This window comes from Varanus komodoensis, unplaced genomic scaffold (assembly GCF_004798865.1).
Source record: "Varanus komodoensis strain SLA01 unplaced genomic scaffold, ASM479886v1 scaffold4, whole genome shotgun sequence".
Classification (NCBI taxonomy): Eukaryota; Metazoa; Chordata; class Lepidosauria; order Squamata; family Varanidae; genus Varanus; species Varanus komodoensis.
In genome coordinates, this window is record NW_025335941.1 from 59,668,881 (window position 1) to 59,692,655 (window position 23,775).

The 23,775-nt window shown below is 46.9% G+C and overlaps 1 protein-coding gene across 3 annotated transcripts in view; it reads left to right on the forward strand.

Annotated features, from left to right (window-relative positions):
- ME3 (malic enzyme 3) overlaps window positions 1-23,679 on the forward strand; it is a 115,830-nt gene extending 92,151 nt beyond the window's left edge. For all 3 annotated transcript variants that reach the window (XM_044441451.1, XM_044441452.1, XM_044441453.1), the window contains exons 8-15: window positions 2,844-2,953; window positions 7,982-8,079; window positions 9,129-9,242; window positions 10,105-10,210; window positions 12,025-12,167; window positions 12,325-12,498; window positions 14,763-14,861; window positions 16,988-23,679. In XM_044441451.1, the coding sequence (XP_044297386.1) occupies window positions 2,844-2,953; window positions 7,982-8,079; window positions 9,129-9,242; window positions 10,105-10,210; window positions 12,025-12,167; window positions 12,325-12,498; window positions 14,763-14,861; window positions 16,988-17,149 (1,006 nt within the window). In that variant the 3' untranslated portion in view covers window positions 17,150-23,679. The remainder of the gene's footprint in view (window positions 1-2,843; window positions 2,954-7,981; window positions 8,080-9,128; window positions 9,243-10,104; window positions 10,211-12,024; window positions 12,168-12,324; window positions 12,499-14,762; window positions 14,862-16,987) is intronic.
- Window positions 23,680-23,775: the final 96 nt, after the last annotated feature.

Here is a 23,775-nt window from a genome sequence, read left to right on the forward strand (position 1 = left end):
TTCCCAGACGTCTTTCAGATACGCTTTTTTCCTATATGGAGGAACTGATTTTGACCAGAGGTGTATTCAGTCATGTCCAACTCCACCTGAGGTTGACAGGGACATAAGAAGAACTATGTTGAATCAGACCAAAGATGTATTTAGTCCAGCACTGTGTCCTTGTGGGGATCAACCAGCAGCCTGTGGGAAGCTGGTAAGTAGAGATGAGTGCTATAGTTTATGTTCTCCAACTGCTTAGCCATGCTGCCTCTGATACTGGAGTAATTCAGCCTAAATACAGTTTCACCTGATGGAGAACTAGACCTCAGGGGGTTCAAAGCGCAGGTGGATTGTGCCCATTAGGGTGACATTGGTTGTCTAAAGAACACATCACCTGCATCTACTGTGGACTGAATTTGAACACACACATATCAATAAGATATGGTTCCAGTCCTCATTGGGCTGTACAGCTTCAGAATTCAGTGAGACATTTCCATCTTCAGATACTTCACCATGTGAAGAAAAGCAAGACATTTTCCTCAAACAAAGAAGGCTAATGGAGTATAATTGGCAGAAACCACACTTCTTAGCTCCACAGAAGGGAAGTTCTTTCATGTCAAGTGAGGTAATATTCAATCGTACCGTCTCCCACTTGCAATTTGAACTGGTACAGTCCAGCAACAACTGTACCGTGTTTGCATAGACAGCTTCAACCAGGACTGATGGGTTTTAGATGGCCCGTTATTGTTTTCTGAATCATCCTTTCTCTCGTTTTGATTTCTTGCATCATCAGCCAACTAAAATGTTTGCGATTTCCCCACAGCACACACAGTTGTCACATGATTCATTCCGTCTTTCTGCTAAGTCCATTACATCAACCTGGCCTGCCTTCTTCATTTACAAACCTGAGTGAAGAAGTGGAACTTGGAGAAAACTTTCCTCTTGTTTTGTTTTTTTGACACATTTCAGTCAGCAGAAGGTATTCCAGTGGGGATTTTGAAGCTGTGAACACCCTTTGTCAATGACATCTCCTAGGATGTGAAGAGTTTATAAGGCCAATCAGTGCGGAACTTATAACTAGACCATCCATGATGACACTGTGGAAAGGTGCCGGAAGAAAGATCTTTTTAAAATGCTGTTGCAGTCAGATTCCTCTAAAGCTTATTCCAGGAAAAGGGATTTTTTTAAAAATTTCATATATGCTGTGTTGGAGCACAAGTTGTTTTCTTGAAGAATCAGCAGGAACTTCAGAGTTTGGCCAAGATGCTCCGGAGCAAAATGATGTGATGCATTCAGTGCAAGGAAACACACATTTGCCCTGTCTTATAATTTGGCCCCAAGCATCTGAACCCCAAGCATAGCTGAGGGGGCTGCTCCATATTGAGTGCTTTGGCCTCAGTGTCTTTGAGACATGGAAGGGAACTGCGGGTGTCGCATTGCCCTCTGCCACTTGAACAGGCAGTACGAAGACGGCTTTCTGCCTTAGTTTCAGATCCACCCTGTACCCAGTCAGTTCACTTTTTCATTGCTGCTTGTCCTCTTCTTGCCTCCTCTTCAAAAAATGTTTGTTGTGGCCAATTGCTGTCAAGTTGTCTCTGGCTTACGGCAACTCTACAAATGAAAGCCCTCCAAAATGACAGCCCTGCTTAACTGTTTTAAAAGCAAGGCTGTGGCTTCCTTGATGGGGGGAAGGTGAAGACACTGCTGTGACCCTGGCTGGGTAGGGATGCAATTTCCTTGTGAGTTGTACCCTTCATGTGGAAGACCAGCCATGCGGACACATTGCAGTCAAGAGTTTAGCATACGGCAGGTAGTGGATATTATTTTGTCAGCAGTGAAAAAGTCTTGCAAGAAGCTCTTAAAAATTGATACTTATTTGAAGTAAGATGAGAATGAATGAGATGAGATATCTCGGTAGGGGGTGAGTCCTTTTTTACTTCCAATCTGCAGGGTGGACAGAACAAGACTGAGTTACTTTCCAGCTCCAGAGAGAGAGGCCCTAAATGTACTTTCCATTGTCTGCTTGCTGACAGACACTTTTTAGCACTGTGAAAAATCGTTAACAAATATCAACAACAGAAAAACCCACCTGAGACAGGCTGACAAAGACTGAGGTCTCTTTTAAAACTGTGATGACTGAAGCTTTCGGTAGTCTGTGAAAAATGAAGGGCAATTTGTCTGGTGTTAGTTTCTGCTTTAAAGGCTCCAGTGTTTCCTGCTTGTTCATATGGGATTTCTCAGGGAGAGCCGGAGAGACGGAATTGAAGATTTTCCCATGCCAAAGTGCTTTTGCAATGCCTGAGGTTCCAAAGATGATCCCCCCCCCCCATTCACTGCAGCTATTTTATCCCCTTCTTATTTTTTTTAATTGCTTGCCCAATGAGCTTGCTAATGGCTTGCTTCACAGTTCCATTAGCTTTTCCTATTGTGCATTGAAGAACATCAGTGACTACTGATGTTACTCCCTTGCACTGGGTCCACAAACCCATAAATCCTAAAATAATAGACTTGCCTCTTAAAATACAAATTTTAAGAGCAATTTTCCAGCGATTTTCCAACTGTCTAGTTTTGGAGAACATGGTTTACGATACAGGTAAAAGTTGAACTGGTCTCTCTGCCATTATGACATGCTTTGGGGTGATGGTTTTCTGCTTCACTGGGAAAGCAAGCTTAAGGATGTCATCACACTAGAGAATGTCCGAAACCTAGTACTCCCCAGCCAGCCATGCTGGGAGCTTTAGGACTTGTCTCCTGCCTAAACACATACAGGATTACACCCTAGAAGACACATCGTTTCTCAGCAGGTCTTGAACTAGGCCAGCTTCCATCTTTACCATTCTCAGCCTTTCTTTTTCACCCTGCAGGTACGGAATGAATTGTCTCATTCAGTTTGAGGACTTTGCGAATGCCAACGCATTCCGGCTTCTCAATAAATACCGCAGCAGATATTGCACATTTAATGATGACATTCAGGGTAAGAGTTACAAATCTTTATTGATGATGATAATACATGGATTGTTGCATGAAGCTCCCCTGGGTTGACTCCACCCACTGCATTTACTGCAAAGGTTGCTAGGGATCTCCCTGGTGAGGAAATTGACCATGGGTGAGCAGGGTTCCCCCAGTGCTTGTTAAGACTAGATGTGCCTAATCAACTACTCAACCCCTAAGGGGGGGAAATCCATGGAGCTATTCAGAGATGTCATGTTCAGGAGATGGCACTGCTTTGTGAAGAGCAGTAGAAAAGCCTGGTTTTTGCTTGGCCAGATATACCATTGAAAGGCCTTGGGGTGACCTGGCATGATCATTTTCAGGCTTTCCTGGAGATGTTGGTGGCAACTTGTTGGCCTTTCCCTTCTAAGTACGGAAAATGCTCCTGTGCTGATTGCCCTAATCCTAATTGAGTTTTTTTTAGCTCCTCACCTACTTTTGGAGTGCATGTATGATAGACGAATAAACAGATTAAGCTGTGCATCTGTCAAGATTTTTAATCAATCGTTATTCTGATATCAGGGGAATATCTTCTCTTATGCTAGCCCAAAGCAGTGGTTAAAGCAAGAAAAGCAGAACTTGTGAAGAATGGTGCATTAATTAACTGAAATGAGGGAAGATTTCCAAGAAATGGTTAAAACGTTGATTCTGGGCTTCCTGTCCCAAGGCTGCAAACATACATACTTGAGAAGAAGTTCCACTGAGATTAAAGTGACTTACTTACTAGTAAACACGGGGAGTAAACATTGGGCTGTAAACCAGTCTAACTCTCCTTAGTGAGTTATGGAAAGCATTGTTTGAAGGAGAAACACAGATGTTCATGGAGAGCAGAGAGGGCAGGTTACAAAATCATTTTAGCAGTCTGTGGCAATATCTATTCCAAGTGTCCATTTGGAATTAAAAGTTGATTATGCAAAGCAATTTATGCAGTGCAGTTTATGCAAAGCAGCTGTGGATTTTTTAAGATTTTATTTTATTTTTGATTTGAGATCAGCAAACTCTACTCCAGGTCGTGACTAATTCTTCTGCAGCCAAGGCCCATTAAGTTTGGTATGCTTTCCGTAACAGAAGAGCAGAAGAATAATTGGTGCATATAATGGAGGACCAAGAACACATTTTAAGGGAGAAAATGCGTTCCGGGCCCTGGTCTTCGCACTCGAGTATTTCAGCCTTCCCATTGGATTTGTAATTGGCCTAGAGAAAAATGAGTAATGGCACACCCTGTCTCGCAGGGATGTGAATTTCTTAAACCACATCACAGAACGGACTGAGTCATTGCATCTTTTATTCTGCACCCTGTGACTTTTTCAGCCTTTACGAGACCGTGTTTGAAAAGCCCCAGACTGGCTTTGTGGAACTGTGTCCACGCAGCCATTTATGTCCGTGGCTCAGTAGAGGATAAATCTTTCACTCCCTCTAGCGGACAGACGAGTACAGAACACTTTCAGGAGATGAGGCTTTCTAAAGATGTGTTGGAATTGATTAGCTATTGTTATGCCCCAACTTTTTTCCTCTTGAAAGAAACCTGAAGTGGGTTTCCTACAAAATACTTGTTCTAGAGAAGTCGGGTGGCCTTCAAGGAGTTTGACAGAAGTTAAAGCACTAGCATTAACCTGGGAGAGAACAATCCAGTTGTATTCAAGGCACGACTGCAAAGCATTTCACCAAGGTTAGGTTATACTTGGTTTCCTTCACCTAATTACATATTAAAATTATGCACCTTTACCCTCGTCATGTATACTAAAGAACCACAATGCAGTTTGTTCTACTTCAGATATGTATAATGCAACGTGAAACAAGAAATGATATTAGGATTTTAAAGCTTTTCCGGTGTTTTTACAGGAGGTGATGTGGATGCAAAAACTAATGTTATTTTGGGGTGCATTAATAGAAGTCTCATTTCCAAGTCTCATTAAGTGATTCCTGTCTAGTTTCTCTCTACTGAGCACTCTACAAGTACCTCAAAGGCTGTCACAGAGAGGAAGGTCAATATCTCTTCTGGTTCATTCCAGAGTGCAGGACACAGAATATTGGACTTAAGTTGACAGAAACCAGATTTAGACTAGACACCAGGAAGAATTTCCTCCGTGTCGGACAGTATGACAATGGAACCTGTTACCTGGGGAAGTTGTGAGCTGTCCTTCCTTCAGAGAGCATCTGGACAGTCATCTGGATGGGGTGGTGCAACTTAGTGTTCTGCAGTAGCAGGTGATGGGACCTGATGGCCTTCTGGTCCCTTCCAAGTCTACTCTTCTATGATTCTGCAATTGGATGGGCCCATCTTGAGTATTGTGTCCAGTTCTGGGCGCCATGGTTTAAGAAAGATACTGGCAAACCAGAAAAGGTTCAGAGGAAGGCAGCCAAGATGATTGGGGAACTAGACACAAAGCCCGATGAGGAGACATTGAAGAATTAGGCATGTTTAGCCTTAAGAAGGGAAGACGGAAGGGAGATGGGATAGCACTCTCTGAATACTCGAAAGGTTGTCACAAAGTAGAGGGCTAGGGTCTCGTCTTGATGATCCCAGAGTGCAGGACAGAGAATACTGACCTCAAGTTGCAAGAAGCCGGATTCTGGCTGAATGTTAGGAAAATATTTCTGCATCTTAGAGCAGCACAGCCATAGAACCAATGACCCAGGGAGGCTTGGATTCTCCCACCATGGAAGCATTCAAGAAGCAGCCGGAGAGCCGTCTGTCAAGGATTCTTCAACTTGGACTCCTACCCTGGGCAGGCTTAGACCCGATGGCCTTCCTGGCCCCTTCCAACAATACTATTCTATGATATTCTATATTAATGCAGAGATAACAGTACAAAAGCCTCATGAGTTAATTTTTAGGCATGCTTTTCTTAGGTTTTTCCTTTCCATTCAATGCACAGAATCATAAGAACTCAAGACCTGGTTGAGCAATTTAGGTGTAACAAAACTGTGTACGGCCCATAACTGAAAGTCTTCCAGCAACGTGGACTGGCAATACAGTCGAGAGACTGTGATTACATACAAACTTACTCAACAAGCACAACCAGCAAAGATTCCCAATTCTTAAAAAAGTAATAATCTAATGGTGTTACATAAAAACTTCAGCTCACTTTCAAATCAGATCCAGATGAATGTTCGTTTCTGAGGTGGATCAGGCAACATAACTTACACACACAAGCTCTTTCAAAAGGTGCTGAATTTCTCCTAGGTGTGTTTTCTCTACTTTTCCCACAAACATGCTGTAGTAATGATCGTGATCAGTAAGCGTCTTTCCCTACTCAGCGGTTCGCAGCGTTGCTCCTTTTTGTTCTATATTTTTAATCCGTTTGGAATAAAATTAGAGCCAGGGGTGGGTGTTCCACAGGGGCTCGTGCAGTTCTGAACACAGCGTGCTTCCCCATGGTTGCTTTCCGCAGGGACAATTTGTGAAAGGAATCTCAGTGGGCATTCCTTTTTGGCCAAGAGGAAGCATTCCTAACAGCAGACTGGCCTTTCCTGGGGTGAAATGGAGTGTCAGAGCAGGTCAGGCTGTGTGGGAGAAACAGGTCTGCAGGCTTGTTGAAACAAGGAGAAAACCATCTTAGTGAGAGACTTAATGCCAGGATCACAGCCTTCTTGGATCAGGCCTGACAGAGCACAGGCTTTTCCACAGTGGTCATCCAGGGAGTGAGGAGAGACCTGCCCTCCATTAAGGGTGCAGTCCTCTACCTCTTCAGAGGAAACTCCCAGCATTCCTCAGTCAGCATAGGATCGCCTCGTGGCGTTAATGCGTTCAAATCCGTCTAAAGCTGTCTAACTGAAATCGCTGCATCCTGGGAAATGAATCCTATCGCTTAACCACGCTGCATGTCAAGAAGTACCACCTGTCGCTTCTCCCAAACATCTCTTCACAGGATGGCCCTAGGTTCTGGCATTGCGAGAGAAGGGAAAGAACTTCTTTTTTCCACATGGTGTAGAATGTTAAGAAATTCTTTCATGGGCCCTCCCCAGCTTGTCTTTTTCCTGAATAGGTCCATACAGGGTAACCTGGGGTGGGGACTTCTGGACCAGGGTCGAAGACTGGCCCCTGGGATTTTCCAAGATGGCTGTAGCCCCTTTCCCGGGCCCTCCCTCTTTCTCCCAACCACCTATCATTTGGTGCTTTCTGCATTTTGGGGCAGTTTTCTTCCATTCTGGAAGGTCGGGATGCTTCTCCTGGGGCTGAGAGTCTAGCAGTAACAGCTGCACTGTGGTGCCACCCTGTAAGAGAATGCAGCCCTCAGGAAGGTTTCCAAAATGGAGCCAAAAGAAATCCCCACCCCATTGAAACCATACAGGCTTCTCCAAGCTAGTGTTGAAATGCACTTCGCTGTAACTATTGCCTACAGATTTCTTCATGGCTGGTTGAGATAGGTATGGAACAGGGGACCGGGGGGTGCGAGGAAGCGAGAGAGAGAGGGAGGGAGGGAGGGAGGGAGAGAGGAAATGAAGGAGAGGAAAAATCTGTGCTCATTTTTAAAAAGCCAGAAAAATAAATGCCTGCTCAAATGTGATCTGAGGAGCTTTTCCTTTTCATCCCGTACACAGTGCTGGATATCCCATAAATAATCTATCCAGTGCACTAGGTACCTTGTAGCTTATTCATCTGCACGCTCAGCTAGAATCTTGTTTGAACTTGTACAGCTGAAAGGCTGGTAGCAAGCACTAACCCGATGATCACAGAAAAGAAGATTGTTTCCCAAACACTCCAATGAAATCTTGGAAAGAGCAAAATGGTTCTGACTGAGCTGTTCAGACATTGCCCATCAATACCTTTGCTGCAGAACTGTTCATTATTTTAGCCAGTGTAGCGGGAGGGGAGGCTGGTCAGGCAAGCCATCAGCACGGGCAATCCCCACTGGGTTTTTGGGGCCTTGACCCATGCCCCATTCGGCCAGGTGTTGGTGCCCAATCTGTTCATATGGGAAGCTTTGCACCTATTGTCGTTTCTTTGTTGTCTCCTGGGATGAACTCACCCAGCATCTAAGTGTGCCAAATATGTGTGTTTTTCCAGGAACCGCCTCCATTGCAGTAGCTGGAATTTTGGCAGCCTTAAGAATCACCAAGAACAAGCTTTCTGACCATAAGTTTGTCTTCCAAGGAGCTGGAGAGGTAAAGATTCAGACTGCGCTTGGGGAAGGCCACATAAAATGGCCGTGTCCAGTGTTTTCTTTTGAAACAGAGAACTCAGGAGGGATTTAAAAGCAGTGTCTCTGCTCTGAGGCCAAGGAGCGGAGATTGTTCTGAGCTGCGGTCCCTGCAGGCCAGCCTCGGAGGAGGAGATTACACAGCTGTGGGGGAAATGGCCCAGAACGACCCTTGTGTTTATAACTTGGGAAATGAGCCTAGCCTTGTTCCAAATCCCTAAAAAAACAGGTATCCTGTGGCGCTGCACAGAGAATGAGAGCTGATCAGTGGCTACGCATTGGCTTTTTTCACAGGCTTCTGTTTTGTCTGGCCACCGAAGTTCTGGATGGATTTAATTTAATGGCTATTGAGACTGGTACTCTCCCTTTCTGGGGGATTTTAGAAACATAGAAACAGAAACAGCGTGAGTCAGAAGGGGCCTCCCAGACCATCTAGTCTGACCCCCGGCTCCAGCCAGCTCTGCTCACGACACGCCCACCATGTGCATGTCTAGCCTATCCTTGAACACCTCACCGATGGGGCCTCAACCACCTTCAAAAGGAAAAGAAAAGATGCTGGAAACTTGGACAGGGACAGTGTGGCATCTCTAGGATTTCCCTCCAGGGCCCTGGGCCCTTCTGGCTCACTGGACTCAGCTCGCTCGCCAAATCCAGACTTTTCCTAATGTCCCACCCTGCTGCAGTTTCCCATCACATTCTGCCTTCCAGCCAGCTCAAAGCCCCTCATTTTGGAAAAGGCACCCCATTTTTTGCCTCTGATATGGTACAGTAGATGGGTCATGACTCAGTGGGAAAAGGATTTGCTTGTATAAAATACCCTTTTCACTCCCTGGAGTCTCTGGTTGTTCGCCTCCAGTGGTGAGACTGACATGTCACAATGCACAACGAATGCCAGGTGGAGCAGAAGGGTAGCACTGTGCCGAATGGACGGACAGCCTGAATTTAGTCTCAGGTTGGCCCTTCTGTCCATCCACTGAGGAAATAACTGGTCGTCTGCTTTGTCTGTTTTTCCAGGCAGCCATGGGCATTGCTCACCTGCTTGTTATGGCCCTGGAGAAAGAAGGAGTTTCACGGGAAGAAGCAATCAAAAAAATCTGGATGGTGGATTCCAAGGGACTCATTGTCAAGGTACATCTTCAGAAGAATCCCTCGATTTTTGTTCAAGGTTTACTGGTAGATTCTTCTCTGGTAGTAAAGAGCAATGCAATATTTTAAAGATGGCTGGAGTAGTTTGACAGTGCTGTTTCAGCCTTCCAAATGTACATTTTCTGTTCAGCACAATGGACCACTAATTCAGTAATAAACTTAATACTAAATATATATTTTGTATCCCGGGTCAAGCTTTGCCCTGAAAAGTACTTTTCAGAATGGTTCAGTTTGAAGAACAAAGAAACCCATTGGGATGAGGACATGCTGGCACATTTTCACTCTCTCCACCCATATCCACACATTAATCTCACTTGACAGTTCACATTTTGGTATCCCAGCACAGACGTGTATAAAACAAGTCTCTTGATTCATCACTTCTTATATGTCATGATGTGTGATGAGCTTGCTCTTAGGATCTCATCCATCTTCATCCTCTGATGATTTTTGTGTCCAATTCCCAAAGGCCTGGGAACATAGACATATACTGATTTCTTCTGCAGTCCTGAGGGCTTGCAGTGGGTAGCAAACTTCAGAAAAAAACAAATAAAACCAAACAAATGAAGTGTCCAATCCATATTAATAAGGTGTTGCAAATTTTTCTTTCTTATGGCAAGCTCAAAAATGGCTTTCTTGCAATATCCATTCTTGGTCTTTCTTGAGCCTCCAAGAAAAGGACTTTGTGAGGAGCACAGCCACCAAGCACATGTCATACAAGGCCACCAAAGTCACAAGATTTGATGCACCAAAGGAATAAATTCAGCAGTCCTGAGATGCTAGGTAGATTGATGGTTTCGTTCCTGTCCTTTACATAGCTTTTGCCTCGCCTTTGTTTGATTCACAGGGCCGGAGTCACCTGAACCGCGAGAAAGAGACATTTGCTCAAGATCATCCCAGTGTGAAGAGCCTTGAGGAGGTGGTGCAGATAGTCAAGCCAACAGCTCTTATTGGTATCTCTTTGGGTTGCTTTTCCCTGCCTCTTGCCTCATTTCCCCTGCACCTTCCTCGTTTCCCAGTAATGCCTTGATCCTCAACTGCTAGCCATGATGGAGGGTGTGTTTCTCCATTTACCTGCAATGGGACATGACACTGATCCTTAATCACATGGAGAAGGAAACAGCCACTGTCTTGAGACAACAGAGGTGGGGCAGCTTCTTGATAAAGTGTCAGCCTGGAACCAGGGAGATCTAGATTCCTGTCCCTGTTTGGCCACAAAGCTCCCCGGGTGACTTTCAGCCACGCTCAGTCTTGCATGCCTCGCACCATAAAATGAAGGGTTGGGGAGCCCTGTGGTCTCGTAAGAGAAGAGAGGAAGAAGATGCTGGCCATCGAGTCTTCTTAGGAATAGGGGTGTGTGAGGAAGCCAGCTTAGGCGTGAGCATCCGTCGGCTTTTCTCAGCTCGGCTCCCTAGGCCCTGGCCTGCTTTTACTCCCTAAGTCCACCCCATGCCAAGCGCTTGTCCAGCTGGAAGGGAATCCACGCAAAGCTGTGCTTCAGCACACACGACTTGCCGGCTTTGTGTAGTCCAGATAAGGAATTACGTACGTTGCACGCTTTGCGCAGAGTCCGCGAGTGTTCCTGAGCGTTCAATTCCTGGCCAAGGCCGAGAGCTGGAAAGAAGTCCAGCGAGTGCAGGAGGGCCAGATTCCAACCTGATTTCCTCAACCTTGCTTAGGTAGAAAGAGCCATGAAAGTTCTGCTTGAGCCAGAAATCGCTTGGCCAACATGCCTAGTCACTGGATTCTTGGTGGTATGGAAGAGACAGTGCGGATTTCCCCCCCAGAGAGAAAGGTTATAGGGTACTGTGAAATTCTCTGCCCCAAAGGATTCCCCAGTTCAGTTTAGCAGAAGGGATAACCTAGCAATGCATACTCAGCACTCTTCCTGGACGTGAACAAAAGATCCCACATCTGCCAAGAATATGGGATGTTTGCACTGTAGCATTCACAGATCTCCAAACCCAAGGAATGGCATGTATTGAACAAGCACTAATCTGAACTCTCGCCTTACATTTCTCCTAATGGGACCTGCAACAGACTCTTGCTGGATAGCTCTACTCGTGTGGTGTAGGGGATAAGCGTGCTGGACAGGGACTCGGGCAACCTGGGTTCCAATCCCCACTCCACCGTGAGTCAACTGAGTAACTTTAGGCCAGTCTCAAACTCTCATCCCAAGCTGCCTCCCCAGATTGCTGCTGTGGGGGGAAGATTGAAAGCAGGAGGAAGAGAATGATATAAGTGACCTTGAAAAAAAGGCAGGATATGGGGGGGGGAGGGGGGGGGGGGAGGGGGAGGAAGCAAGCAAGCGGGGATGGTACATTTGGTACATACTGTAATTAACAGGTTCTTCTTTGAGTTAATTGAGTTAAAATCGGCATGAAGAGTCTCCTTCTTTCAGCCAACCAGCTTGCTTAGTTCTGCCTATCAAGGGAGTCACCCACATATTAAGCAAATACCTTTTTATATTTTGGGTGGCCCTATCCTGCTTCAAAACTTATCAGTGCTCAGCCACCTGGGGCACAATGCCTGGACCAACAAGGAGAGAACGGGGTCAAAAGTGCCTCCGTCTGCCCCCCCCCCCCCCGCCCCCAGCTTAGATGGCTGCTCATCCCATTCCCATTCACTTCCTGCGATTTTTCTCTGGGAAATGCAGAGCCGCCCAGCCCTGCAAGGTGGATCAGGCCGTGGCTCGCTTGCATCCATTATTAACTGCGCTTTCTTCTGCTTGCGGCTTCCCTTCACCTCCTCTTCCACATGGTTGCAGGGGTGGCCGCAATCCCGGGGGCTTTCACGGAGCAGATTCTGAAGGACATGGCGACCTTCAACGAGAGGCCCATTGTGTTTGCCCTCAGCAACCCCACGAGCAAAGCCGAGTGCACGGCCGAGCAGTGCTATCGCTTGACCGAGGTAAGACCGGCCCTTTGGCTGCTCTCGGGGCCGTTTCGCAGCCGCAAGGACTGCTCTTCGGAGCCGGCGTGCTTGCTTTTCCCAGCCCCATTCAAGGGCACTGCGCTCTCCCAGGGCTTTGCCTTGGACAATCCGATCCTTCTTTGCTCTTTGACAGGGACGGGGCGTCTTCGCCAGCGGCAGCCCGTTTCCAAAGGTGACCCTGCCAAACGGACAAACGTTCTTCCCCGGGCAAGGAAACAATGCCTACGTCTTCCCAGGTGTTGCTCTGGGAGTTATTGCCTGCGGAGTCCGGCACATCTCTGATGACATTTTCCTCACCACCGCAGAGGTTTGTGTTCTTTCTGCCTTCAGCCACAATTATGGTGAAGGGAGGCCCGAAAGCACGACAGCCATTGTCTTTTCTTGCCATTCTAACTGGGAATCCATCTTATTTTCCCTTCCTTCAGCTCCTGGCTTAAAGCCATTTTGTGAAGCTTCTGGCATGAGCTCCGATGCCTTTATTCATGTCCTGCAGGAGCAAAGCCAAGTTTGTCCCCATGGGTAGGCGCAGCAAGGCACTGCATCAGTTAAAAAAGCGCAGAAGGCAACTCGTGCGACGCACATTGCAGAGAAAGTGGGAAGGGAGATGTTTATGTTTCTCTGTCACGCCACCTCACCACATCTGGGCCTTCCCATAGAGCTAAACAGTCATGAAAATGACTTCCCCAACCCAAGAATGGAAGCTTCCCCAAGCACGGAATGCTTTCTGGGTGGTGCTGGTGTTTCGTGTGGGCACCATGCTGGGGACCCCCTGCCTTAAAGCATCTTCCCCAAACGGGACGTAATGTTGATTCCTTTGGAAATCTGTCTCCTTCCTGTAGAAAGTAGGAAGTGAGTGTGTGCGTGGAAATGGAGGAGCTGGTGAGGGGAACTCAGGCCTTGCTGATGTTCTCTCCCTGCCCATCCCCCTGCCACATCAGGGTCCCAGCATAGATCGCCTCTAGTTTTGGAGCCAGAATGCAAGAAAAGGGCCTGAAGTACGTAGGTGCCTGAAGGTCATGCTGATTTCCCCACCTGTAAACCTTTGATAGGGAAACTGAAACACACCCAGCTGTCTCCCACTTTATGTATGCCTGGAACAGCCACTGGAACAGGAGATGTGGCAGCTCCGTCACATCCAGAGTCGGCTTTTTATTTCATTTATTTATTTATTTATTAAAACATTTCTATGCCGCCCCTTGCTGAAGCCTCGGGGTGGCTTACAACATCTAATAAAATACACAATAAATTAAAACAATAACAATTAAAATATATACAGTAGAATAAAATAAGCCGCCCTGGCCAAATAAAATTCAATAATATTAACATTTAAAATGCTGCTTAAATAAAAAGGTCTTCGCCTGGCGCCGAAAAACAAATAACGACGGCGCTATTTTGAGAAACACTTAAAGAGAAATGCCATCCGTGACTGCTTATTCATAGTTGAGGCCCTGAAGGTGTGTTGGTAGGCAGAGGTGTGATGCAAGGCAGCTCTGGAAATAGTTTAGCAAGAGCTGAAGCTGCCTAAGAAAATCAGACAGCCCTGCTGGATCAAACCGTGCGTCCGTCTAGTCTACCATTTGGCTCACACAGCGGCCCCACCACCTGCTCACGGAAAACCCACAAGCAGGACCTGGATGCCACACCACCTGCCCGCCCATGATCCCCAGCAGCTGGTGTACATCGGCATACGGTCCCTGATGCTGGAGGTGGCCTATAAGTGTCAGACCAGCAGCCACTGATCGTCTCTCCTCCGTGAGTCTGCCCAGTCCTCTTCTCAGCCAGAGTGTTCTTCTACTCAAGAACAGAAAAGGAACATGAGGGATCAGAGCCAGGGTCCATCCAGTCCACCTTTCTGTTCACACAGGGGTCAGCCAGCTGCCCACAAGCTCCCACAAGTGGGACGGATGTGCAATAGCATCCTCGCACCCATGTGCCTTAGCAAGTGGTGTGCAGAGGTATAGGGATATGGGAGATAGCATGTAGACACCAATCTTCTCCATGAGTTTGTCCAATCCCATCTTAAAGCGCCCCAGATTGGTGACCCTTGCTGCATCTGGTGGAAGTGAGTTCCATAGTTTTGCTCCATGCTGGTTAGGCAGGCCCAGTACTGAGCCTAAAACTCAGTGACAGGGGAGCTGACTGGAACGCAGAGTGCTGTGGATTCAGCTTGCACTGGTGACAGGAGAGCCCTCCAGACCAGCTGTGGCTTCCATGTCAGCGAGGCCGTGTATCCACTCCGGAGTGTGGTCTAAACTGATAAAGAGCTATCCTTAGTGCTGAACCTGCTTGGGAGTAGAGTTGGGAATAACTGCCTTGGATTCCTCACGAGAGGAAAAACGTGTGCAAGGCCAGGCAACTGGCACCTCCAGCCTCAACGGGCAGCACTGGGCCACATGACTGCTCCATCTGCCCTGGGACCAGGCCATGTGGAGGAGGAGCTTGGCTCTAGGGAGCCTTCCCTGGTGAGGCATCACACTGAGCGTCTCCAGGGGCACCGTATCACCAAGAAGATTCCGGAGCTTTCCGCAGGTTGCCACCCAAAGCCAAGCTCTCGCCTTTCCCTTTCCCTAGGCGATTGCACAAGAGATTACTGAGGACAATCTTGCAGAAGGACGGCTGTATCCACCTCTGAGCTCCATTCGGGACGTCTCCTTCAAAATCGCTGTGCAGGTAAGAATCAAAGGCGTCGGGTTTTGGGGTGGTTGTTAGAAGCGGCAAAGACCCTTCTCTCCTGGATCCCCTGCTGATGAAAATCTATTTATTTGTTTCCTTTTCATACCGCCCCATAGTCAAGACACTCTGGGTACTTGAAGTTCACATACTCACTTAAAAAAACAACACAATAGTAATTGCAATTGAATCAGCATAGAAGCATCACAGTGGTACAGAATGAGTCGAATTTAAAAATTAAGTATGAAATTGAACTGCTAAAATGCTGGGGAAAATAAAAGTGTCTTCACCTGTTGCTGAAAGGAATACAATGTAGATGCCAGGTGCGCCACTTTGGGGAGCCACAACTGAAAAGGTCACCTCCTGGTAGCCTCACTTCCTTCAGAAGGGTCTTCTAGAACAAGACCTCCCAAAGATGCTCCAGGTAGATATATATGGGAGGAGGCAGTCCTTCAGATAACCTGGCCCCAAGTAATTTAGGACTCCAGACATTAGTGCTAGCGCTTTGAATGGGGCCTAGACTTCAAGCCCAGCCAGTGCAGCTGGACGAGGGCTCGTGTGATGTGCTCTCATGAGCCAGTCCCCATTAACAGTCTAGCTGCCCTGTTTCGGATCAGTTGAGGTCTCCAGACCATGTTCAAAGGCAGTGCCATGTACAGAATATTGCCGCAATCCAAGCGAGAGGTTACCAGGGCATGGATAACTGGTGCTAGGCTCTCTCTGCCCAGGCAGGGTTCTCAGCTTAAGCCTCACCTGGTCCACTTGGGGCTCAAATGACAACTCCAAGCAGCGCCAGACTACAAACCTTGCCCTTGAGGGGGAGCGCAGCCCCATCCAGAACAGGTTGACTATCACCCAGCTGGACGGACGAAGCACCCTCTCACAGCACCCCTCCATCTTGCCTGGACCGAGCCCCAGTGTCGGCCCTCATCCAGGCCTTTCCCATGCGCAGGCACTGATTCAGAGCAGCTGCTGCCTCACCCAGGGGGAGTTATCATATAAAAATGAAGGACACCGTCATTCTGCCACACCCCACCATATGAGGTTCGATGGCATTCTCTGCCTTTCCTCCAAAACAACTGTTGCATGTAACCCCATGGAGCGGCAGGCCAAACGGAAAAAGAGACATGCTGTCCTGGTTTGCAGATAAGGGTAACTCGAGGGTTGTTTTACCTGTGGGTTCTCAGGGCTGAGTGCAGGGAAGCACGCTGGTTCCTGCACGCTGGCCACTTCTGCATCGCATTCACTTTGTGAGGCAACCCTGGAACCCGCGGTTTGCTGCTGGGTTAAAACTCTGGGTTGTTTAAACCTGTACAAGCCCGCATATTGGGACTGGATAGCAGATGCAGAACAGAAGTGGCGAGCAGGAGGGAAGCAATGCTCTTGCTGGTTCTTAGGCTGCCCCTCCAATTCATGGGTTGTTTAACCCATGAATTGGCATTATGTGCAGACCAGGTCAGTGGGGTGGATCCAGGACTAGATATACTTAAAGTAATCCCCTTGAAATCAGTGAGACTGAAATTCATCATGACTCGATCAAGTCTTGTTGATTTCAATGGGTCGACCCAAATATGAATAAGTTTGGATCTAGCCCATTGATATGCATGAGGTTCCCATGCCAAGAAAATGACGGTGTTGCCATACCCAAGACTAGCCCGGAACCAGCTAATGAAAGAAGGTAGAAGAGAGCTGCATTAATCTCTTTCTCAAGTCCCTGCCTCTTTTCATGCAGTCATCCTACAAGGGAGACAACCCCACGCATAACTTACGTGCCTTTAATTACAGATCATTCTGGGCTGAGCTGCCCAAAAGAATCCAGGCAGGGACCTTTGTTCATAGGAAACTTGTCTGGAGATATATTGGAGTTTTGAAACCCAATTCTGCAGGACTTGGGGGGTGCTGTAAATTACGCCCCATCTGTGCCCCTTGTGTGGCTTTACAGCTTCTCATGGCGCTCCTGCTCCTTGCAGAGAAGGAATACGAGCCACTGGGAGGCACTGCCGAAACTTGTGTAGCCGTTCAGTGACTTGGCCTTGGAAATTTGCTTAGCCAGGGATTTGAGTTTCTGTCCTCCGGGTCCTGGTCCAGTCTTCTGTCTGGTGCCTTTTCTTTTCTGTTCTTTTTAGGTCGTTGATTATGCCTACAAACACAACCTGGCCTCCTGGTACCCTGAGCCAGAAGACAAAGAAGCCTTCGTTAAATCCCTCATTTACAGCCCTGACTACGATTCTTTCGTTATAGATAACTACCGGTGGCCAAAGGAAGCCATGGAGACTCAAAATATTTAGTGTTCCCTTTGGGAGGGAGCGATCTGGATATAAATGAAGTCTTCTGTCTTGTAGAACACTCCGCTGTAAATGGGGGAATGAGCGAGCACCCATCTCCTCTTTTTGCTTTTGTTTTGATGTATCTGAGCCAGAGATAGTAGGGGTGGTTTAAGCCCCCCAACCCAATGGATTGCTATGCCTAGACGAGGCCTAGAAGGTCCCACCTGCTGTCTTCCTTCTCTTCCCAGAGAGTTTATCAAAATTGCTCTGTTGTGGGGGCATCAGCTTCCAAAGCTCCCTCCCAGGTTTGCAAAATTCTATCACCTTTCCCAAAGCTTCAAAGGGTAGAATCTCACGGTGCCTGGGAATGGGAGACTCACAGTCCAGCTGCCACGTCTCAGCTACCGGCACTGCTGCCATCCTCAGCCAAGCAGTGAGGGGTGCAGCCCCTTCGCCTCGGGTACCTGCAATTTCCCAGAGGCCATTTTTCCAAGCAAAACCTTCATTATTGAAAAGCTTTTGCATTAGTGCTGTTCTTTATGTTCTGCTTATACAACCCACACCCTGATACATCGGGGTGCAGGAGATTGGCCTGGGGGCCAAAGCTGCCCCCCAGTCCTCCAGGGGTTCCCTCAAAAGGCACGTGTCCTTTCCCTCCACTACTGAACATCTGTTGGTTTCCTAGCTTTTCTGCAGTTTTAATCCCCTCTTAAAAGTTGCAGTGCCTTCCCTGAGGCTTCGTTACTGGAAGTAAGAGCTTCATGCTAAAATAAATTGGCATTTTGGCTTTGTGCCTTTTAGCTCTGGCTTGCCACTGGAATGTGGCTGCAGGAGCTTCTCTGAAGTGGAGTTAGGTTCTCAGGCTGAAGTTGGTTCTGCACCTCCGCCGTGCATCATTCCAAATTCTAGCAAAATTCACAGTGCCTGGACACTATGTTGGACGCCAGGCGTGTTTTTTAAAGCCTTCTGCTTAAGTTTCCCGGGGACAATCATGCCACCCAAAGCTGATGAGCTGTACGTTTGTCGGATCCGTCTGTGGAAAAAGCACTCAGGCTTCTGAAGTGCTTATAATAGGGGTTTTGTTTTTAAAGCTATTCTTCAGACAATCTCATCAAGGTTGGCCCTTCCCTTGTTCTAGATAAAAGGAAATGGATGTGACATTTATAGTAGAACAGGAATTATGCTTCCATGTATAGCTTAGATTCAAAGAAAATGCTGCTCCAGACTTACGGCTTCGCTAAATGAAGCGTTTATCGTGCACCCACTGATGTGTGTGGCGTCTTTGCATGACATCGCCATCTTCCATGGCCTTTCGTATGTTTTCCAGCCATTTTTGCAGGGTTATTTAGAGTGAGGAAAGTCGGCTATTAAATCTTGCACTGGAAAAAAGCCTCAGGGGGTCTCACAAATCTGCGCTACTGCCACTGTACCCCAGCGCCATCTTCTGGTTGGTCGACAGAATATATAGGAAGGCAGAGAAGTAAAACCCCCAGGGAGCAGGGGACCGATCCCCCACGGAAACTGAAGAAGCAGCCTCAGTAATGCGGCAGATTGAATCCTTCATGCAGACGAGCCCCTCGAATTTCCATCCGTGGCAGAAACAGACAAAGGCGACGCACAGGGATCTGTGCTCGAGCGCAGTGCACTGAAAAGATGAGGCCTTGCTGAATTCAGGCCGTACCAAGAGGGCAGGCAGTTTGAAGCAGCCCCCTTCTTTAACAGCACTTTGAGCAGCAGCGATCAAGTTCTGCTCCCTGCCAGGAAAAGCGTCACCTGCTGATTCACCTGAATGTTGAAGGCGCAGGAGCAATTTTTTAAATAATTATTTTTGATGACCAGTGGGCAATCCTGGAATCTGCAGACAGGAGGTTCTTCGGCTGTAGGACTATATTTTGTCTTCTTCCGGTACACATTCAAAAATTCTTGTACATCGCAAAACAGCTCATCAGCTGGAGGACAAAGACTAGAACCTTTCTCTCCATGTGCTAGCTTTCTATGGGGGGGGGATTCATTTGTTTTTCACATGGAAGAGTAAAATTGTTGGGAGATATTACAGCGGCTCAGGCCAAGTGAGATTGTCCCCTTGGCTCATTCATCCACTTGTATAGTAGCTGCAGATAATGTAGGAAATCATCATCATCAGCTCCTTTGCCCTCCAGTTTCAGCCTCAGTCCTAACACACAAACATAATCTGGTACCTGGGTTGTCACTTTGGTAAGCTGCACGTACCAAGAACTTTTGAGGAATCCTCTGAAAGTCTAACATAGTGCCAATAAAGCTCTGAAGGGTATCATTGGATGCAATCTCAGGTACTAATCATTGTTTTTTGTTTTGTTATCCAACTGACTTAAAGCAATTTCCAAAACATCATTCGTACTCTGGTGCTTGGGTCCAATGAGCTAGAGAAGCAGAACATCCAGCCCAAGGGTTCCCCACACTGAACCGTGCTTCCTCTTGAGATTCCTGCAGGGGAAGGGCCCAGCTTCATGCCCCGTTCTGTGGGGGAACCCCTTTGAAAGACGTGCCCATTGCTGTCTCTGATCCGGTGCTGCCAGCAAAAGCTTCCAATCCCAGACCGGAGATCACAGTGGGGAGGCCAGATGGACTGGGCAAGAGGAAAGGTTTATGTCCCAAGGTGAAAAGCCTGTTTCGTGAGCTTCTGTCACATAGTGCTGAATGTTGCCAGGTATTCATTCTGAGTTCGTCATTGGGGCAAGATGTCATAGCAACCCTGCTTACTCAGGTGCTTCTAGTCCAGCATCCTGGTTCTACGGATGACTATCTAGATGTCTTTAGGAAGTATAACGCTCATGCTACTGTTGTATTCAAGGGCAGCCTCTCTCTGAACATTGTACTGAGTAAAAGTAACTTAAAGTTCCTTATGGAAATATATCCACCAATATCGTTATTTTTCTTGCTAAGAGTTGACTGCAGCTCAGAGATGAAATAGACGGGAAGATGGAGAGGTGGTGGGGGTGGTTTTCAGGGCAGGGGAAAATAGGTGGAGGAAAGTAACACGCACCAGCCACATTGGGCTGTGTGTCTCTTCCTGGCCTTTTTAACTTGTAAGTTTGGCTGATACCAGAAGCAGCAGTGAACATAAATCGTGTGGGAAAAGCTGGGCCGCGTTCCTTGGTGCTGTGTATCGTTCCTACAGTGGCCAACCAGGTGCCTGTAAGAAACCCACAAATAAGGAGGCATTCTTCCTGAGGCATTTAGGACTCACTTGTCTTCCCTACTCACAGCTGTTATGGATTCATTAGACCCTCCAGTTTTGTTTCTGTGTCCAACCAACACTTTCAGTGAGTTTGGTTTGGTTTCATAGAATCTTAGAATAGTAGAGTTGGAAGGGGCCAGAAGTGTTCAATCCAACACTTGCTCTTCGCCAGTGAGCAAGTGCTGTTAAGTTGACAGATGTTTAGTTCCAACAGGCACCTGGACCAGATGTTTGGATTATAGATGCCTTTATAAGATGCTGTTTTTTAGTCTCAAAGTCGTGCCCGACCCATCACAACCCCATGGACAACATTCCCCCAGGCTCTCCTGTCCTCCCCCATCCCTTGGAGTCCACCCACTGTCCCAGAGGCTCCATCCATCCACCTCATCCTCTGCCATCCCCACCTCCTTTTGCCTTTATAAGTTGAGTGCACCAATAATATGTTTGCAGAAAGCAGAACAGGGGGACTGGAGGTATTCCTGGAGGAAGAGAATAATGCGAACCACTTTGAGTTCTTCAAAAGAAAGAAGATGGGATATCAAATAAACAAACAAATGTAATAAGCATTCCAAGTCTGTACCCACCTAAGTAACAACATCATTTGAATTATAAAGTCTGAAGACACAAAAGAAAAAACCTACACTCGCCCTCAGGAAAAAGAAACTACAGCTTGTTCTTAACACAATGAAAAATTAACCCAGGGTGAATTATGATCATATTGTAATTACACACACACACCCAATGAAATTGCATTTGACCAGACGAAGTGTCAGTATTAATGAGGTGTTCCATGATCCTTGACAATTTAAAATCAGCCTTTAAAATTGTCAGTAATTTTCTGCACATACCTTCCTTTAGCTAATGCAATCCTTTATCAAAATCTGTTGACCTGTTCCATGTAGAGTTTTTCTCCCTGGTGCACTCCTGTTATTTGAAATTGCTGGGTGTCCTACTTGAAATTGGAATGTGAATCATAAGAATAAATGGACAGTCCTTGTCATTCCATATGACAATGGAGTAGCTACTCCCAACTTTTCTGTGATGGCTGTACGTCATTGACTAGTCTCTTTTGTGGCGATCAAAATGTACAGTGCATGTTATATAAATCAGTTTTGCTTCCATGACTTTTATTTCCATTGCACAGCCCACCATAATTTATTTTAGTTGCAGTGGCTGCTGGGTTGTGGGCCTCTGGTTTGCAAAGCATTTGTGGATGCCGCTGCTTGCTGCGGCTTGCCATGTCATGTGAATCCAACGCCGAGCTTAGTTTGTGATGGTAGGCAAAGTAAAAATAGCCCTAACAGATGCTAGCGGGTGAGAGTTGTTCATCCCTCCAAACAGTCCATAACACATGAGTTTGCCTGACATAAGCGACAACTGTGTGGCTGCCTGCATATTCAAAATGGTGGCCAGCAAGCTACCGGAAACCCATTGCATGAAGACAGCCCCATTACGGGACTCAAAATGGCTGCCCCCACACACTGAGAGCAAACTTACTGTGGTTTTATCTGTGCAGCTATGGTGTGTGTGTACCACAACCCTTCTAGAAGGGACAGTCCAGTTGGTTGTCAAGGCCCCACAAAGGTGACCTACCCACATGGCTCCTACATTGGCACCCAGACACCACAACTACACAGAGACCCCTTGAAAAATGGCTCCCATGTCGGTTGCTGTGTGTAGGGAAGAGGCACAGAATGGCCTGCCTTTTCTCTCCACACGCATCTGAGTTTATTAGGTTATTATGCGTCACCGTGCGTTTACTACACTCTTTCTTTACCTCAGCTACAAGACTTGCTTTCTTAAAATGTTACCTCAGTGAACATGAGGTCATTGACCAGCCAGAAACCCTGACTCATGCAACTTTCACCTCACCAAATTTCGTTTAAATGAAAAAGATTTAATCTAATGTCCCTGAGCTTTTCACTGGTACGCATCTGACATGTTCGGCAGCATTTTTATATCCACACCAAGAAAAGTTAATTTTGCAACTTTCTCCCACTTGACTGTTCTGGCTGTGGATGATGGTTGTTGTAGTCCAACCTCTATTGAACTGCATTGGGGAAACTACTGGCTGCCAGGAATGGTGCCCGGCACCAGGAAAGAAGGTTGGCTGCAGGGGAAGGTCGCTGGCAGTGCAACCAAGGATCTGCAAGCATCCGTGGGCTTCCTCTTGGCTTGGCTTGTTTTCCAAGACCAGGCTGAGCATGAAAGAAAGTCCACGGATTCTGGAGGGATGGATTCTGAAAGGGCTGGTCCCAGAAAGCAACTGGGGCAGTTCCAGGGGAAAAAAATCTTGACAACTCTAAACCATCCCCTCTGCCCCAAAACACATGCACAAAAGAGGATACCAGTTCCACCTTCCTGAATTGAAATCCATTTCTAATTGAGGATTTCTGAATTAGGAGTAATCCTCCTTTCTTTGAGTACTGTTAGAGGACTGCCTGTTTTGCTTTCTTAAACAGAGCAACACTGTGTCATCATGGGACATGCTGCTCAGAGGTTGGGTGGAACGCACCCCCTAGCTAGTTCCCTCTGACCCAGGAGCTGCATCAAACTGGTCGCAGGTGTTTTCAGAGAATGGCAAAACTGGAGTGTCACTTCATCACCTTCGTGAGTTTCATGATCTCACCCATCCTTCATTTTTGCATGTGTATGCACATTTTTCTTCCAACTGTCCAAACTCAGCCAGAGAATCTGAAGGACATACAGCCCAACTTGACAGGCAAATGCCCAAGCTCAAAATAATTTGCAAATGCTGAAAAGTTCTCCATTTTCCTACTGAACAAGCCAACGCAGAGCTTGTCTGAGGATCCAGTGCATGTCAGGATAGCCTCACGGGACCCTCCATGATTTTTGGAGCCTGCTGTTTTGTAAATAACGTACCTTATAGAAATAAAACAGAGCTTGATGTGGCGAGAAGCCAGGATCTGAACTGGCAGAACAATTCTATGCGTGCCTATTCTATGAATTCAGTGGGTGTTGTTTGTGAGTGTGCACAAGACTGCAATTGTAGCCATCAAGCAATTTCACCACCTTGTCTGTTCTGCTGGTCCAGTGGATGTAATTCAGTGCACTCTGTGTGTGTGTGTGTGTGTATGGGTGTGGGTGTGGGTGTACTCCTCTCTATAGAAGTACCTAAAACATGTGAATGTGTGTTTTATTATGGCAAACCTCAGACAAAGATGAATGTTCTGCTTTCTTGTACACTGAAAAAGCACAACTGCAGTGACTGCTGGCTCAGTGGTTTTGTAATGAGACAACACTGCATATTTAATGATGTCATTGTGCGCGTGTGCAATGGTATGTACACCTATTAAAATCTTGTTGAAAAATGCATTTCTATTCATGACTCAAACCAAGAATCTCAAACCAAGAATCTTCCACTTGTGTGTGGACTCTGCTTGACATCTCTCAGCTACAACCAGAATAG